This window comes from Ranitomeya variabilis, chromosome 4, assembly GCF_051348905.1.
Source record: "Ranitomeya variabilis isolate aRanVar5 chromosome 4, aRanVar5.hap1, whole genome shotgun sequence".
Classification (NCBI taxonomy): Eukaryota; Metazoa; Chordata; class Amphibia; order Anura; family Dendrobatidae; genus Ranitomeya; species Ranitomeya variabilis.
In genome coordinates, this window is record NC_135235.1 from 407,232,804 (window position 1) to 407,251,119 (window position 18,316).

Here is an 18,316-nt window from a genome sequence, read left to right on the forward strand (position 1 = left end):
TTGGGGCTAAATTCTTCGACCAGATTTGTAGTACCGCCATGGGCTCCAAAGTACCACCACCATATACAAATGAGTACATGGCATGCTTTAAAGAAGGCCATGTATGCACCAACCCATTATTTTCCCCAACATTCAAAAGGTTGGTGCAGATTTAAATAAATTTATAGATGACATTTTATGTATTTGGAATAGCCTACTGGATTGCCTTACTCATCTAAATGGGTTATGACCAGAACTTAAAATTCACACTGAACCATGATCAGAAACAAAACTGTAAGACAAAAAGAGGACATGAACTAACTACAGATCATCTTTATAAAAAGCTCAGTATCAATAACGCAATACAAGGGGTAACATTTCTTCTTGTGAAGAGTGATATGCCAAGCCTAGTATGTCAATGTGATTAGATTTTTAACCCCTTCCCGACATGACGTATATATACACATCATGTCTCCCCATTTAACACGGGCTCCAGCGCGGAGACCGTATCTTTTCCAGCACATGACAGCTGATTTCATCATTTGGTCATTGTTCTGAACCAGGAGTGAAACCTGCCATATCTGGCCCAATGACCTGAATAGGTATATTTCGGCCCTTATCAATAGATGATTACTATATTACTGTTATTGTTTTTTCATTTTTTCTGCCCCTTAAGATGGAGATTAGGTCTAGTTACCCCATCCCCAAAAGTATAAATACATTAATAGAGATTAAAAGTAGGATGTCCAACAAAGAGATGGATCTGGCCATTATAGAGGATCTTCTCTGGGCTAAATGATGGGACAAAAATATATGCTGGGTGTTATATATTTGGGACATGTCGAGATTAATAAGAATACTTCGGTATTGACTCCTGGCGCATGCACAAAGAGGACCGAACCTGTGTTCCATGGAGGCAGGAAACGGATGTGGATGCGATGCAGTTTGCGTTCCACATACACAGGAAATAGAGACCGGGATTACCGGGAAGTAGTACATCGCGATTCCTAAAATGGAGGGGATGTGATGAGAAAACTAGCATGGTGGACACCGACTCCTGTTTTGTGGTGGGCGGGCATCACTCCCACGCTGATCTTTACATCTATGGTAAGATAAGTCCCTATTTGATGTAGGGCTATAGCAGTATGTTCTCCTGAGGAACCAAACAATGGGGAAACGCGTCGAGATAATACATGCTGGATCTATTTACATATGGTAAACGTTGCATGGGGCATGTGAATCCTAAAAAACTTGGGTGTCTTTCTTTTGGGGGATATGAGCAATAGAAATCTGGTCACAAGTGAGAATTGGCCACTACTGGAATATAATCCCATTTAGGGTGCGTACATGTGAAGCATTGTTTATGTACCAGGTTGGCTCACAGTGGGAATATGTGCAGTACAGATGCAGGAAAATGCCTGATGTTATCTATTATCTTAAGTTAAAGCAATTTTGATTTGTTGATACCAAAAAACCCTCCCGTTGATATCTGGGATTATGTGCAATATCTCTTTTCTAAATTTGTCTGTTTTTCCTGGCTCTGATATATTTCACGTACCATATGGTATATCAGGAGTAGGGTATCACGTTGACCTGATTACATATGGTAATTTACTGAAAACCTTTGCACCCCATTTATCTTGATAGGGGCATTTAGGAAGAGGGAGGAACAGCCGCCGATGAGTGGGGGATTGAGGGTACCAACCTCCGCTGGCAGGTAGGGAGACAATAGTAATACAATAGGGATTGCTCTCTCCTGTTTCCTTCACTCATATTATTTAATACAGACTTTGTATTGGGGTGAAATTTTTGTGGTGTTATTATGCAGATTTCATTAGAGTGTTAAAAGTTAAGTTACATAAGTGGTATTAATAATTTGGTGCTATTCGGTGAATTTTTCTTTGGTACTTATTAGTTGATTACTGTGATTTAGTAAACATGGTAAAAAAAAAAAAAAATGTGGAATTGCACTTTTATTTTTGCAATCTCACCACATTTGGAATTTTTCTCCCATTTTCCAGCACACGCTGCAGTAAAATCAATGGTGTTATTCAAAAGTACAACTCGTCCCTATTGATGGAAAAAAAAAAAAAAAAAAAAAAAAAGCTATGGCTCTGGGAAGAAGGAGTGAAAAATTAAAATGCTAAAAATGGAAATTAAAATGCAAATTGGGTCTTCAGAAAGGCAACATGACTTAAAAGCCAAACCAGAATCTCAAATGGCAGATATGGTGTTTCAGGGTACTGCCCCTCATCAGTGCATAGTGTGAGATCTGGTTTGGCTAGATGGGAGGATTCTGACTGGAATTACATCAAAAGAATTCACTTTCATTTTTTAAATTCCTACTTTGCAAACATCCCAAGGGATTTAATAGGGAATATGACTTATTTATTTGAATATTAGAACTGGCATGATGTGGCTCTGTATGGATGGGGATCAATGCTCAGTATAAATGATGGTGTCTGTTAAAACCACTTACATTCTATTTTATTTTCATCCAGTCAGTAGCAATTAAGTAGTAGCCCCATTTCTCCACTGAACTGTATATCAATAATTTTGAGTACATACATTTCATACTGGGATTCCCCTGTTACCATACAGCCTGGATAACAAGTCTGATATGGTGTTATTGATCTCTTGTTGCTCTAGATCACATGTCAAACTTTAGCCCACAGGGTAAATATATTTGGCCCGCTCCCTTCACCATCATGCTCCCTCTGCATCTGATGTCGCGGCACAGCAGGCAAGATGAAGTAGTTACAATGCACCCACTGTGCTGAGCGGTGTAGAGGATCAGAAGATGCACTGCAAAGAGCGGAGCAGCAGAGGAAGGAGGAGAGGTGAGGATTTATTTTACATGGGGGCCATTATACTGTCTGGAGCACTATGTGGGGGCCATTATACTGTCAGCAGGGCTATGTGGGGGATTAAAGTTATGGAATCATACTGTGTTGGGTCAGAATACAGTGCCAGAGGAGTTGTGGAGGGGGGGTACAGGAGAGTCATCATACTTTGCATGTGGAGGATTGCTCGTGGGACAACCCCTTTAAGTTTGCTTACATATCAAAAGGTTCATTGCTATGAAAAAAGTCTACAATTGAGAGTTTTTCCTTAATAAATATCAAGGTTGGCCCACGACTTTGTCCAAGCTTTTAATTTTGGCCCTCTGTATTTGAGTTTGTCCTCCCTGCGGTAGATCATTACCCTATCCTAATTCTATGCTCTGCTATATGCTCCCATTTAGAGGATTATATTTTAGTGATCATACATGATTTACAATTATGGTATTTATGCATTATATCTTTCCTTTTCCAGTTTATTTTTACTTCTATACATATACGTTTTAGCGACAGTGAGATCAAGGCTCGGGAGGAGCTAAAATGTCACAAATTATTTATGGTCTTGCCAATAAAATCCTCTTCATCAGGGCGTATGCAGACATGACACTTGGGTCAGGAGAGCCACTGCCAGTTTATGCACCGTGGTCCGAGATCAGACTAAGGATCTACCGATAATTAAAACAGCGATATCCGCTGATAATATTGTTGGCACTTCTTAAACTTTGACAAACACTACAAATTCAAACCATGGGTGTAAAGGATCCAATGGAGAAGAGATCCATAATTCAATTTATTTTTTATTAAATCTCAAATATTAAAAAATTAACAATAAAAAATATAAAGATAAGCAGAGATGACAAATGGGGGACGCTGATGGATGGCAAAAAATAAGACTAGGATAGAGATAATTGCTAAATATTTAACTAGTACTATGACGTCATATAATCCTATATCCTTGTGGTACAACAGATTGCGGGTATAAGCCACAAGCCGGTATATCATAAATAATAAGTAGTATATAATGTGTTGCATAGTATTAGAAAAAGTATGCGGCACTCACCATTGCGTGTGTTGTAAAAGTCCTTTACTCCATTTGAAGGTTACAGGACGTAACAGTGACATGCAGGATACAGAGGCATGTGGGGATAGAGAAGGGAGAGATGGCCGTTTCGCGTATCAACGCTTCAACAGGTCCTGCACATCACTGTTATATCCAACACATTATATACTTTTTATTTATTATATACCGGCTTGTGTAATTGTCGGTGGATATTAGTCTGATTTCGGACCACAGTGCACAAACTGGCAGTGGCTCTCCTGATCCAAGCATAAGGGCTTGTTCACACTATCCTTTTTTTGCTGCGGATTTTTCAGCTGCGGATTTGGAAAAACCGCAGTGCAAAACCGCGGTGGTTTTCCCTGCGGTTTCTACTGCGGATTCCACTGCGGGTTTCCAACTGCACTTTCCTATTGGTGCAGGTGGAAAACCGCTGCGGAATCCGCAGAAAGAATTGACATGCTACTTCTTTTTTTCCGCAGAAAATCCGCGCTGATTTTCAAGCGGAAAAACGCAAAGTGGGCACAGCGGTTTTTGTTTTCCATAGGGTTACATTGTACTGTACCCTGCATGGAAAACGGCTGCGGATCCGCAGCTGCAAATCCGCTGCGGAAGCGCAGCAAAAAACGCAAAGTGTGAACATAGCCTAACAGCTTCATGCATTTCTATGAGACAGTCACGCTTGACTCGAGAGAGGCCCAGTCCATCCATGCACATGTTCTTTATCTAGCAGTCAGTGAAAAGCAGACAGCACCCAGATGGCATAGGAGTACTGTTCAATTTATTTTTTTTCACAGACCCGTAGACTTGCATTGACAATTTTGATCAACAACAGACAAGTTTCCATGATTTTGCTGCACGGAGCACAAGGATAGCACTTAGATGGAAACACTGCCGTGTGAATGAGCCCTCAGAGCACAATCTAATCTCTGGTTCACGTCTGCAGTCCAATACGAGTCCGAGCAGCAGCTGAAGGCACAAGCCAGTTATGAGAGTCTGGCACGGCTGGGCTCTTGCAATGTCCATGTTAAGACATTGAGTTCAGGTGAGTGCTGGCAACCAATATATGACAGTGATCGGTATGGAAACTGATGTGGCTTAAGGGTGCACCGAAGCCCATGACCAAGCCAAAGGTGCACTGAAGCCCCTTATTTGCATAGAAGAAATTTTTTTTTTTATGGCAGCTAAACTACTAAAATCTATACTATATGTATTTAAGGGGCTAAATCCTCTATATACTTATATAAGGGGTTTAACTAAAGTTTGAGGGCGATAGACGCCATTTAACATTTTCAATGCTATGTATGGTATGGGAAAACACAAAGGTAGAGTAGGGACAGATCATCAAATATCGTAGCTGAAGAAGGGTCATCAACAATATATCAGTTTTCAACTTGCTCAAAGTCGTGGCTGTACCACAAGTCTGTTCAAAACTTTTTACCATAAAACAAGAAGTCATTTTCTGATCACCTAGTCCCTAAAAAGTTAAAAAGTACATAACAGTGATTAGGTTCCTTACCACACTATTCCTTGTGCTCCAGACCCAATAGGCTTCAGATTTTGGTAGCGCTTCAGAACTGTGAATGTGGAGTCTCCTATTTCAAAGACTGAGAAGTTGCTGTCACGCTTGCCTCGGCTCATGGTTGCACAAGCTTCTACCTCTGTGGCTTCATCCACACAGTGTTATTATTGGTTAAAATCTATCAGGAAAAAAAAAACAAAATATGGTGATAAGCATTACATGGCATTACCTAGGAGTTGTATTTCATTCTGCCTAACACCTAACCCACCATTAATGTAAGATTTTTATCCACAGGCTATATATACACATCATCCATGATGCTTGTAAGAAAAATGCCTGCTGGACTACTGCCATTTACTAATTCCCTCCCTGCGTACGTGTATAGGGTGAGACCTGCCAGTCATTGGTAGTGGGCAGGGACTGAGCCGCACGGGACACTAGTCTGACAGGTGGGTCCCTGGCGACTCCCCCCCCCCCCCCCACACACACCTGGTGCCTGCTTTTAACATATGTTCTGAAATCATACAGCCATGTCTGACACATGGTGCTCGTGGATCTGGCAGAATTTATCCGCTGTCAGGTTCCCTTTAAGAAACCTTAGTAAGGGTTGACTATAGACAGGTCAGTGATTAGCAAAATGAGACTGGTCAAGAGATGGCATTTGTTTTTTTACCAATAGACTTAAAGAAGTCATCCCATCAAAGTTTTCATCCTCTTAATATACTGCCACCATATTATATAGCACATGCACTTACAATTGCTCATTTTGCCTTTCTACACAGCCAACTCTTCAGCTTTCCATTAGGTCTTTGACATCAAGGAGAGAGGGAGAATTTTTTTCCCCATTCCAGGTTCAGGTAACCTTTATTTTCAATGGGGTTCTGGCTCTGGTTGAAGTTTAGGTACCGCTCTGGTACATGAAGCGAGCTTTCAAATAAACTATTGCATTATATTAAGAGGGTAAACCCTTTGATGGGAGTGCTTCTTTAAGATGGTATGTTTAACAGAAGTAAAGAACGCAAGGTTAAATATTTTAGGTGGATAGTGATGACCGGTCAACGGGACTGAATTCAGTGTGAGGGAGTAGGATCACTAGTGGAGGTTGTAGGGCAAGAGGCGCCAGTGAACTTCTGTTGGGGGAATAGGGACTATTTCCCGTTTATATAAATTTGCTCTTTGGCACTGAAGATCTGGCACATTCAAGCTGTGAGAGGGGAACGTTATGGACAAGGAAGAATTGAAAAGTGTCAAATGTTTTGGATTGATGGATAGTGAAAAGATGAGGGTGAAGTAGGCTTTAGTGGCAAGCACTGTTACTCCAGTTTGCACCGAGTGTCGTGGGTGCTAGAGCGAGATGTTCGAGTCCCCGCGGCCGTATATTTTGCGGCTGTTAGAAAGCCACAAAACACGTGGGGCTTGCCTGACAATCATGGGCAATCCCTGTATGTTTTGTGGCTATCTAACCGCCGCAAAATATACGGCCGCGGGGACTCGAACATCTCACTCCAGCACCCGCGGCTAACTCGAATAACGAGCATTTGCGCTCATCACTAGTGGGCTTGTTTGATGGACAGTTATAGGCTTTAGATGTCCATAAACCAAGGTACGTGTACAGATCTTGATGTAAGGAATGGCGGCGTTTATCCCGACTAACAAGTGCCTCCTACAAGCCTATGATGAATACACTGAGGCAGAGAATAACTATGCGGACAAGAAGCCAGCGGAGTGAGAGCGTACTGCACATGATCCATCAAGAGCACTGGAACTACAGCAGGATGGTTTAAAGGGCAACTGAAGAGTACATAAAGCCTGGAGGGGCATCCTTTAAGGGGGTGATATGTGCAAAGCAGGGTGGATTTAGAAATCCGCTTTATTGTAACAAATTAATAAAGGTGTGCATTATTATAATACCACATTTCGATTTTGGGAAGAACACTTTATGATGCTCCTCCAAGTGCGGCAGTACCCTTCATGTGGTCATACACTATTTTGGGCACCCAGCAGGGCTGGAAAGGGGAGAAGTACTATTTGTCTGATAGTTCGCGATCACAATTTGCAGACATATCAGATGCCAGAATAGCAGAAATCCTAAAAGTGACCCTATTTGGCAAATTACATTTTTATTTTAACCCCACCGGTGTTTTCCAAAAATAACCCCACAGTTGATCATGCAGAGAGAAAGTTGCAAATAATCCATTTTAATTCCCAATAAACTGTCCCTATCTTGCCCTTTGGGGACACTCGCCCCATAAAATGGATGTCCAGAACGTATCATTGCTTAATATCCATTATAGAGTATCATCTGCAGCCCATGCTACAAAGCTCATTGACTTCATTGCTGTTGATGTACAGTAATGTCAGCACTGCAGACAAACACAAAAAAGATTGTGGCAGAAGCAGAGAGCCAATGCTAGTCTGAGGCAGGGTAAGTAATAATCAATTAGGGTTTGTTTGTTTCCTGCAGATTAGAGCAAAAAAAAATAAATAAAAATAATACGGAAATCTGACAACCCCTTTAAAGAGGACTGGATGTGACCCCTAGTAGAAGCCATAAAAGATAGAACCAAATAAAAGGTGAAACTGTATAGTGGATTTAACACAATAGTGTGTGGAATAAGAGCACTATGGCCGCCGCTGACCCTACGACAGGTCCGCTTTATATACGGACACTTTTATAGCCAGGGTCATTACGGAAGCAGCAATACTATATAGGTTTTTACACAGTGTTTTTGGTGTCAAACACTTTTCCATCAATTTCTTTTGCTTTTATAAATATTACTGGCTGAAAGTTTGATGGTGGTTCTTTTATCCAGACAACGCGTTTGATCACTATACTGGGGTCTGACAGTTCTGCAGCGAGAGTTGGTGGTTTTTCTCCATCCGCGCAGCCTATATTCAAAGTGCTTTTATGTGATGACCTTTATCTGGAGGCTCGCCACGGGGCAGCAGCAGGGGGAACTTCTAACGTGGGCATCACACAATCCTCTAGGTAAGAATTACCTGTTTACTTTTTTTCCCCTCCTCCCAAAACAGGGTCACCCTATTGTGTGCACTTTCTTTTTTTCAATAAAACCCAGTTCATGATTTTCTATTATTACACCAATGCACTTTGAGTTTTGTTTCATCCAATTCACTTCAATATCAAATCTTTTGTTTGCTGTTAATATTAGATTTGTTTTCACCGATTTGGAAAACACCCGGTGTCATGTCCTTTAAAGGGAACCTGTCACCCCCAAAATCGAAGGTGAGCTAAAGGCTGAGTCACACATAACGATATCGTTAACGATATCGTTGCAACGTCACGCTTTTGGCGACGTAGCAACGATCCCGCTAACGATCTCGTTATGTGTGACAGCGACCAACGATCAGGCCCCTGCTGGGAGATCGTTGATCGATGGGAATGATCAGGACCTTTTTTTGGTCGCTGATCACCCACTGGATCGGCGTGTGTGACGCCGATCCAGCGATGTGTTCACTTGTAACCAGGGTAAATATCGGGTTACTAAGCGCAGGGCCGCGCTTAGTAACCCGATATTTACCCTGGTTACCATTGTAAAGTTGTTTACCCTGGTTACCATTGTAAGTTGTTTATTGTAACGGTACCTTTAGCCCACCGGCATCAGGGGCTTATCTACAGCATTCTGTATTGCTGTAGATAAGACCCCGATGTATCCTGAAAGATGAGAAAAAGAGGTTAGATTATACTCACCCAGGGGCCGTCCTGCTGCGGTCTGGTCCGAGGCCTCCCATCTTCTTATGATCACGTCCTCTCTTCTTGTCTTCACGCTGCGGCTCTGGTGCAGTTTGTCAGCCCTGTTGAGGGCAGAGTAAAGTACTGCAGTGCACCGGGCCTCTCTGACCTTTCCCGGCGCACTGAGTTCTTTGCGCTGCCCTCAACAGGGCTGACAAACTGCGCCGGAGCCGCAGCGTGAAGACCAGAAGAGGACGTCATCCTATGAAGATAGGGGGTGCTGGACCAGGACTGCGACGCCCATCGGACCAGTACTGGACCGGGACCGCCCCTGGGTGAGTATAATCTAACCTCTTTTTCTCCTCTTTCAGGATACATCGGGGGCTTATCTACAGCATTCCAGAATGCTGTAGATAAGCCCCTGATGCTGGTGGGCTTAGCTCATCTTCGATTTTGGGGGTGACAGGTTCCCTTTAACCCTCTCAAAACTAGGAACGGTCCAATATATGCAAGATATATATAGATATATATATATTCCAAACTGCTTTGAGACAAGTCTAACTCTTCCAAAAAACAATCCTGAAGAAGTTTTCATTGGCCAAAAAAATCATCCCTCTGCGCCTGCGTGCGCCTAGCAGGATCACTGCGACCGATCCCATCCCTGGTGTCCAGCAGTAATCGCCTCTACAGGATCGGCAGCCGCTAACTGCCCCCATAGAAGGACCCGGAGGCGGAAGCCATAAACCTACTGCATGTCTTAAACTCTGTATATAAGATCTGCGCTCGCAGTGACACGCGCGGGGTAAAGGCTCAGCCACCTCTGACACCCGGCCACCTCTGACACCCGGCCACCTCTGACACCCGGCCACCTCTGACACCCGGCCACCTCTGACACCCGGCCACCTCTGACACCCGGCCACCTCCTGCAGCGGGTGTAAACAATGGCGGCCTCCACATGGGCTCTGCTCACACTGCGCGGTAGGGGACAGATGGCTGGTGGGGACATTCTCCAGGTGACAACAAGGTCGTGACATACAGGAGGCGATGACGGCCATGATGGGACCATTCCTTGGGGGGCTTCTGTGAACGGATTAACCCCAGGGGGTCTGCCCTGCACCTTCTCTGACTCCCCAGCCCCTGGAGGTGCCCACTGCCAGCCTCCCCCACAACGGCAGCGCTCCGTGGGCTCCACTCTGACATCTGTCACGTCCCGTCCATCCAGCAGCGCAGCCCATTGTGCCGGATCCTCAGTGACATGTCCTCCCTCCGCTCACCTGCCTGTGGCGCCCCTCAGGGCGGCTCCTCCACGGTCGGTCTGTCCTCACAGCGGCCTCACTGTCGTCTTCGTGCTCCGGGCCCTGTCACTCGTGCTGGCCCGTCATCTCCGCTCGGTCTCTCCGGTTCATAGCGTTCCCGGTGTCTCGGTCTTGGAGGAGAATTCGTGACGTAACCGGAAGTCTGCGCACACGCCCAGTGCGCCTGCTGCGTCCTCGTTACGTCACTGGTCACGTGCAGCGCTTTGTGTCGCCCCGGCAACCGAGGCCTACATGTTCGTTTTGAAGCCTTTGTTTCCTTTCCTGTGTGTCAGAGGGGTCTCAGCCTGAGCTGCTGCTGCTTCTCTAGTAGGGCAGCCTGGAAATCACAAGAACTGCACTGTGCTCAGTCAGATTAAAGGGGTGGTCTACACTTGAACATGCCTGTTTATCTGTGGCCTCAGGTGCTGGGTACAGTATAGAAAAAAAGGCATATGGCTACCTACCAGACTGGTGAAGCTGCTCCGCTCTCAGCCATGTGTCCCCCGCCGGTCTCCTGATATAAACAGCATACATGACCAGTGCAACCAATCAGCAGCAGCCTTCACGTCACATGACATTGTATATGGAGACCGGCGGCGGGGGGCACAGGTTGGAGATCAGTGCTGGTCTGGGCGGTAAGTATGGGGTTCTATAATGTTCAGCACCCAGGGGTTATTGGTACGGTATAGACCGGCGGGGGGCACAGGTTGGAGATCAGTGCTGGTCTGGGCGGTAAGTATGGGGTTCTATAATGTTCAGCACCCAGGGGTTATTGATATGGTGTAGACCGGCGGGGGGCACAGGTTGGAGATCAGTGCTGGTCTGGGCGGTAAGTATGGGGTTCTATAATGTTCTGCACCCAGGGGTCATTGGTACGGTGTAGACCGGCGGGGGGCACAGGTTGGAGATCAGTGCTGGTCTGGGCGGTAAGTATGGGGTTCTATAATGTTCAGCACCCAGGGGTTATTGATATGGTGTAGACCGGCGGGGGGCACAGGTTGGAGATCAGTGCTGGTCTGGGCGGTAAGTATGGGGTTCTATAATGTTCTGCACCCAGGGGTCATTGGTACGGTGTAGACCGGCGGGGGGCACAGGTTGGAGATCAGTGCTGGTCTGGGCGGTAAGTATAGGGTTCTATAATGTTCAGCACCCAGGGGTCATTGGTACGGTGTAGACCGGCGGGGGGCACAGGTTGGAGATCAGTGCTGGTCTGGGCGGTAAGTATGGGGTTCTATAATGTTCAGCACCCAGGGGTCATTGGTACGGTGTAGACCGGCGGGGGGCACAGGTTGGAGATCAGTGCTGGTCTGGTCAGTAAGTATAGGGTTCTATAATGTTCAGCACCCAGGGGTCATTGGTACGGTGTAGACCGGCGGGGGGCACAGGTTGGAGATCAGTGCTGGTCTGGGCGGTAAGTATGGGGTTCTATAATGTTCAGCACCCAGGGGTCATTGGTACGGTGTAGACCGGCGGGGGGCACAGGTTGGAGATCAGTGCTGGTCTGGGCGGTAAGTATAGGGTTCTATAATGTTCAGCACCCAGGGGTCATTGGTACGGTGTAGACCGGCGGGGGGCACAGGATGGAGATCAGTGCTGGTCTGGGCGGTAAGTATGGGGTTCTATAATGTTCAGCACCCAGGGGTCATTGGTACGGTGTAGACCGGCGGGGGGCACAGGTTGGAGATCAGTGCTGGTCTGGTCAGTAAGTATGGGGTTCTATAATGTACAGCACCCAGGGGTCATTGGTACGGTGTAGACCGGCGGGGGGCACAGGTTGGAGATCAGTGCTGGTCTGGGCGGTAAGTATGGGGTTCTATAATGTTCTGCACCCAGGGGTCATTGGTACGGTGTAGACCGGCAGGGGGCACAGGTTGGAGATCAGTGCTGGTCTGGTCAGTAAGTATGGGGTTCTATAATGTACAGCACCCAGGGGTCATTGGTACGGTATAGACCGGCGGGGGGCACAGGTTGGAGATCAGTGCTGGTTTGGGCGGTAAGTATAGGGTTCTATAATGTTCAGCACCCAGGGGTTATTGATATGGTGTAGACCGGCGGGGGGCACAGGTTGGAGATCAGTGCTGGTCTGGGCGGTAAGTATGGGGTTCTATAATGTTCAGCACCCAGGGGTTATTGGTATGGTGTAGACCGGCGGGGGGCACAGGTTGGAGATCAGTGCTGGTCTGGGCGGTAAGTATGGAGTTCTATAATGTACAGCACCCAGGGGTCATTGGTACGGTATAGACCGGCGGGGGGCACAGGTTGGAGATCAGTGCTGGTTTGGGCGGTAAGTATGGGGTTCTATAATGTTCAGCACCCAGGGGTCATTGGTACGGTATAGACCGGCGGGGGGCACAGGTTGGAGATCAGTGCTGGTCTGGGTGGTAAGTATAGGGTTCTATAATGTTCAGCACCCAGGGGGTCATTGTTCATTTGTTTTTTTCCACGTACAAGCATGTAGCGAAAGAAAAAGCACCAAAACCGCACAGTTCAGCGGCGTCTTTACAGGCACGGGGGTGGCGCAGTTTTCATATAATCACATCTTCTTTGCTTGGACAGGTAAACGCAGCAGAATTCCTGTGCAGAAAATAAGCAAGATTTGCGACCTAAATATCCACGCAAACTGGATGTTAATTTTATAAAACAGCAAATTGAAAATTACATTATTGAAAGTGTTATTCATTATATTTTTTTAGTAATTTTAGAGGAAGAAAAATCTTTTATTCTCCCTTTAGAATACAAATACAAAGAAATACACTGATTTGTATGGCTGGGGTCACAGCCTGCAATACAGCTCAAGATGAAAAATTCAACCTATATTATTGTGGTCTGTGGGCGGCTCATGGCTAGAGCTGCTGTCTGCAAACATGGAGTCGTGAGTTTGAGACTCAGAGAGACTTGAGAAAGAGGGAATAATTTAATTTATGTAGCAGAGATGTGGCCCCGCTCCCTGAGGAGGAGCTGCAATAAAAACAGCAGAGAAGTATTAGAAGTATAGAAAAAGCTCTTACATTATGCTGCTCTCAGATGGGGTAGCAAAAACCTGGAGACAGATTTCCTTTAAAGAATATCTGGCGGGACCAGTTTTGGGTCATATGGGCGGGGTTTTCGGGTGTTTGATTCACCCTTTCCTTACCCTCTGGCTGCATGCTGGCCGCAATATTGGATTGAAGTTCATTCTCTGTCCTCCGGAGTACAAACCAGCACCGCTGTGCTGTGCTTTATGGCCGGCACTGACACAGTCAGTACGGGAAGCAGACGGCGAGGGACGTGACAGGCACCGGAATGTGAGTATGTAGTGTTTTTTTTTTTTTACATTTACAATGGTAACCAGGGTAAACATCGGGTTACTAAGCGCGGCCCTGCGCTTAGTAACCCGATGTTTACCCTGGTTACCCGGGGCCTTCGGCATCGTTGGTCGCTGGAGAGTGGTCTGTGTGACAGCTCCCCAGCGACCACACAATGACTTACCAACGATCATGGCCAGGTCGTATCGCTGGTCGTGATCGTTGGTTAATCGTTTAGTGTAACGTTACCCTTAGTAACTGATGCAGGTCTAGCTAAAATCTGTACCTTCACTGCTCCCCACGCCCATGCTGAGAAGCTATTCCCTGTCTGAGCTTGGGAGGGGGAGCAGAGAGGCTCACACAGGAGTGCAAATTTTGCTAGACCTGCAGTTCAAATCAGCTACTAAATATCATGTATTAGGCAGACAAGCCCTAAAGTTTAGCATGCTGTTAAGGATAGAAGGACGCAAAATAATGTCATGGAATATATCATAAATTTTGTAACCCTTTCAAAGGCTGGTCAATAAGAAAGTAAAAGAAAAGTTGTAGCTACTCTTTAAATGCTGTGGTTACTGAAAGCAAGATCTTTGGAATGAAATTCCTGGGATTGGAGCTTCTGATCCCAACCTTTCACAGTAGGTCAGTTGTCATTGGACACTAGTCATTATAACATGTCCTAGGCTATCTCCTTTGTGTGGTACATATGACCCTTTCACTGCACACAAAAGTGGATATAGATGGCATACCAAACTCCTAACCGAGTACAAGCTCTAGACCAGGGGTCTCAAACACGCGGCTGCTTCATGCGGCCCGCAGGCACATAGACCCCTTGATGATCGCTGCCCGGTCCGGTAGTGCAGCGTATTGCCACGCAGAGACCGGCTCTCTGCACAGCAATACTAGTGTCAGCCGCCGGCCTATCAGAGGCAAGCAGCTGACATCTACGCATGGCAGTGACATCATACGCCACTGCGCCGGGACGCAGATGTCAGCTGCTTGCCTCTGATAGACACGCGTTTTTTCCTGTGCTTTTGAAACGCATGCTGAGAAGTGTGTGACAGCTGCCAATCATCAAAATCAACTAGAAAACCCACTTAATAGAATTACATAGGGTTAGGGTTAGGATCCCTAGGGTTAGGGGTAGCTTTTTATTAGAAGAATGTCCTGGTCACCAGGTCACTGATAAGCCACCCCCCACCATCAAGGTGATAAAGGGATCCTAACCCTAGGGATCCAAACCCTAACCCTAATCCTAGGGATCCAAACCCTAACCATAACCCTAGGGATCCTAACCCTAAGGGTTAGGATCCTAACCCTAAGGGTTAGGGTTAGGATCCCTAGGGTTAGGGTTAGGAATAGGATTCCAAGGGTTACTAGGGATCCTAACCCTAACCCTAACCGTTACCCTAGGGATCCTAACCCTAACCCTAAGGGTTAGGATCCTAACCCTAAGGGTTAGGGTTAGGATCCCAAGGGTTAGGGTTAGGATCCCTAGGGTTACTAGGGATCCTAACCTTAGGCTTAGGATCCCTAGTAACCCAAGGGTTAGGGTTAGGGTTTTCTTGGGTTTTTTTGTGTTTTCCTGTGCTTTTCTATAGAAACGCATGCGTTTAAAAACGCATGCAAACGCATGTGCTTAAAAACGCATGCATTTACATAGACAGCAAAACTTTTTTTGCCGCGAATAAACGCATGCGTTTTTTGCGGCAAAAAAACGCCGCTAGAAATTACCACAGGTTGCATTTCTGCAACTACACGCACGCGTCAAAAAACGCATGCGTTGCCAAAAACGCATGCGTTTTTAATGTTAAGTATAGAAAAAAACGCATGCGTTTTTTAGCGCTAAAACGCTGCAGATCAAAACGCAAGTGTGAAACCAGCCTAAGTTGTTATTTCTTTAATATTAAATGGGACTTGTTACCAGAAAAAGCGCTAATAACCAGCAGATGTGGGCTTAATCTGCAGGTTTATAGCATTATTAACCTGCCTGGTGGCTGCACTTAGCATTGCACTGTCGGGATAAAATGAACTTTATTCCCCCAGCAGCATTCCGGTTTCAGTTCCGTGGGGTGGCGCCGGCGCTGGTTCAGTAACTGCTCTGAGTATATAGAGCGTATATAGAGCGGCGGCTATAATCGCACCCCCTGCACTGACTGACAGTAGCTCAGCATTGGGGCCTTCTGTCAGTAAGGGGCATTGTTACAGCCGCCTGTCTTGCCGTCGCAGCTCCCATTATTGAAACCAGAACGATGCCAGGGGGAATAAAGTTTATTTTCGGCTAAGTGCGGGCACCAGGCAGGTTAATGATACTATTAACCTGAAGATTAACCCCATATCTGCATGTTAATAGCATTTTTTTCTGGTGACAGATTCTCTTTAAACCTGTGATTAGTGTGCTCTTACTTCTGTGTAGCATTTTTTTTTTTTATCAGACTTACTGGTGGATGAGATTTTTTTAGAATACTGATTACTGACATTGTATTATATAGTCACTAGTGATGAGCGAGTGTACTCGTTACTCGAGTTTCTCCGAGCATGCTCAAGTGGTCTTCCGTGTATTTCGCCATGCTCGGAGATTTAGTTTATGTTGACGCAGCTGCATGATTTGCAGATCTATATTTCTAATGGGACAGTGTCTTACACCTTCTTTGCATCTTTAATCCAATTTGGTTGACTCTACTATATTAAACTGTTTGTGGGGTGTAGTCCCAGTGATTTATTCAGTGTATCCGTATATATTATGTGGGGTGTAGTCCCAGTGATTTAGTCACCGTATCTGTATATATTATGTGGGGTGTAGTCCCAGTGATTTAGTCAGCGTATCCGTGTATATTATGTGGGGTGTAGTCCCAGTGTTGTATTCAGCGTATCCGTATATATTATGTGGGGTGTAGTCCCAGTGATTTATTCAGCGTATCCGTATATATTATGTGGGGTGTAGTCCCAGTGATTTATTCAGCGTATCCGTACATATTATGTGGGGTGTAGTCCCAGTGATGTATTCAGCGTATCCGTATATTATGTGGGGTGTAGTCCCAGTGATGTATTCAGCGTATCTGTATATTATGTGGGGTGTAGTCCCAGTGATGTTTTCAGCGTATCCGTATATTATGTGGGGTGTAGTCCCAGTGTTTTATTCAGCGTATCCGTATATATTATGTGGGGTGTAATACCAGTGATCTAGTCAGCGTATCCGTACATATTATGTGGGGTGTAGTCCCAGTGATGTATTCAGCGTATCCGTATATTATGTGGGGTGTAGTCCCAGTGATGTTTTCAGCGTATCTGTATATTATGTGGGGTGTAGTCCCAGTGATGTTTTCAGCGTATCCGTATATTATGTGGGGTGTAGTCCCAGTGATTTATTCAGCGTATCCGTATATATTATGTGGGGTGTAGTCCCAGTGATTTAGTCAGCGTATCCGTATATATTATGTGGGGTGTAGTCCCAGTGTTTTTTTACCCTTCGCCACGACAGCACCCCACATGAGAGAGAGGGATCCGCCCCATAGGAACAGGAAACCTACAGAATAAAAGGAGGCGGTCCCCTCTCCTCCTCAGTTTAGGTTTCCTGTTCCTACAGGGACCCGGCTTACCTACAGATGAAGAGGATCCCTGGGCCATGCACCCGCCTGCGCCGGTGTCTGAGGGAACGGCAGGGGCTGCGGTTCCAGAAGCAGCGGCGGGGGAGCCCCTGCTTGCAGCCTCCCCCCTCGTCTGGCCAAGCATCCACGGTCCGGGTCCGGTCACCGTGGGTCCGCCCGGCACCGTGAGGACGCGCGCGCTGCAGCGGCCGGCTTAATACTTCTGGCCGCCGCATGGTTAGTGAGAGCAGCGCGTCTAACCCGGAAGTCGCTGGAGCACTTCTGGGTTGGTCCGGGGAGGCAGGAGAATAGGCGGCAGATTCAAAAATGCAGCGCTAGCGTCGGGCCGGTGTGTGTAAGATGGCTTCACCGGCCGACGAAGCGCACCTGCCCGCAGTGCAACAGCGTTCTCCCAGCAAGGAGAGAAGCGCTAGGAGCAGCACAAAGAGTGGTGGTCGACCTCCAGAGAAGGGTTCTACCACCAAACGAAATCCGCCTCCAGAACCGGTACCTGTCAGCTTCACTGGGTGAGTTTTTGAAAGAGTCTCTTCCTATATGCTGATATATGTTCCTCCTGTATCCTTCCTCTAGACTAAGAAAAGGACACACAAGTCCAAGCACAAAGAATGTGCTTTATGTACGCAGCCCCTCCCGGATGATTACGCTAAAAAACTGTGTTCGGAGTGTATCATGCAAACCTTACGGCAGGAAAATATAATGACTCCATCAGATGTCAGAGCCATAATCCGGGAAGAAATGCAGGGTTTGGCGCAGACAAGTAGCGCCAGTACCCGTCAGCTTAGCAGGTCCCGATCTCCAGTTAGTTCGGAGTCAGAGAATGTACGTATATCCTCAGGCGAAGCGGGATCTCAGCCGAGCTCATCCGAAACTGAAGGGGGGCTTTGTCTTCCCAACAGCAGTGTGGACAACTTAATAAAATCTGTCAGGAGCACGATGGGGTGCTCAGATGAAAAGGAAAAGAAATCGGCTCAGGACATAATGTTCGCGGGGCTAGGACAGAAGAAACGTAGATCCTTCCCCGTCATATAAACCATTAAGGAAAT

At 46.2% G+C, this 18,316-nt stretch overlaps 2 protein-coding genes across 6 annotated transcripts in view; one reads left to right on the top strand and one right to left on the bottom strand.

The window, feature by feature from the left end:
* The window catches only part of LOC143764968 (mitogen-activated protein kinase 8), a 43,319-nt gene extending 32,383 nt beyond the window's left edge, over nt 1-10,936 (bottom strand). Inside the window, exons 1-3 of one of the 5 annotated variants that reach the window (XM_077251127.1) lie at nt 10,849-10,936; nt 10,364-10,721; nt 5,396-5,576 (exon numbers count right to left, since the gene is read on the bottom strand). In XM_077251127.1, the coding sequence (XP_077107242.1) occupies nt 5,396-5,517 (122 nt within the window). In that variant the 5' untranslated portion in view covers nt 5,518-5,576; nt 10,364-10,721; nt 10,849-10,936. Of the gene's footprint in view, nt 1-5,395; nt 5,577-10,363 lie in introns of all 5 variants that reach the window. The other 4 variants (XM_077251125.1, XM_077251126.1, XM_077251128.1 and 1 more) reach the window with 4 other exon arrangements.
* Nucleotides 10,937-12,769: 1,833 nt separating this feature from the next.
* Nucleotides 12,770-18,316, top strand: part of RPL7L1 (ribosomal protein L7 like 1) — a 66,249-nt gene continuing 60,702 nt past the window's right edge. Inside the window, exon 1 of the mRNA XM_077251130.1 lies at nt 12,770-12,940. Within this exon, the coding sequence (XP_077107245.1) occupies nt 12,785-12,940 (156 nt within the window). The 5' untranslated portion in view covers nt 12,770-12,784. The remainder of the gene's footprint in view (nt 12,941-18,316) is intronic.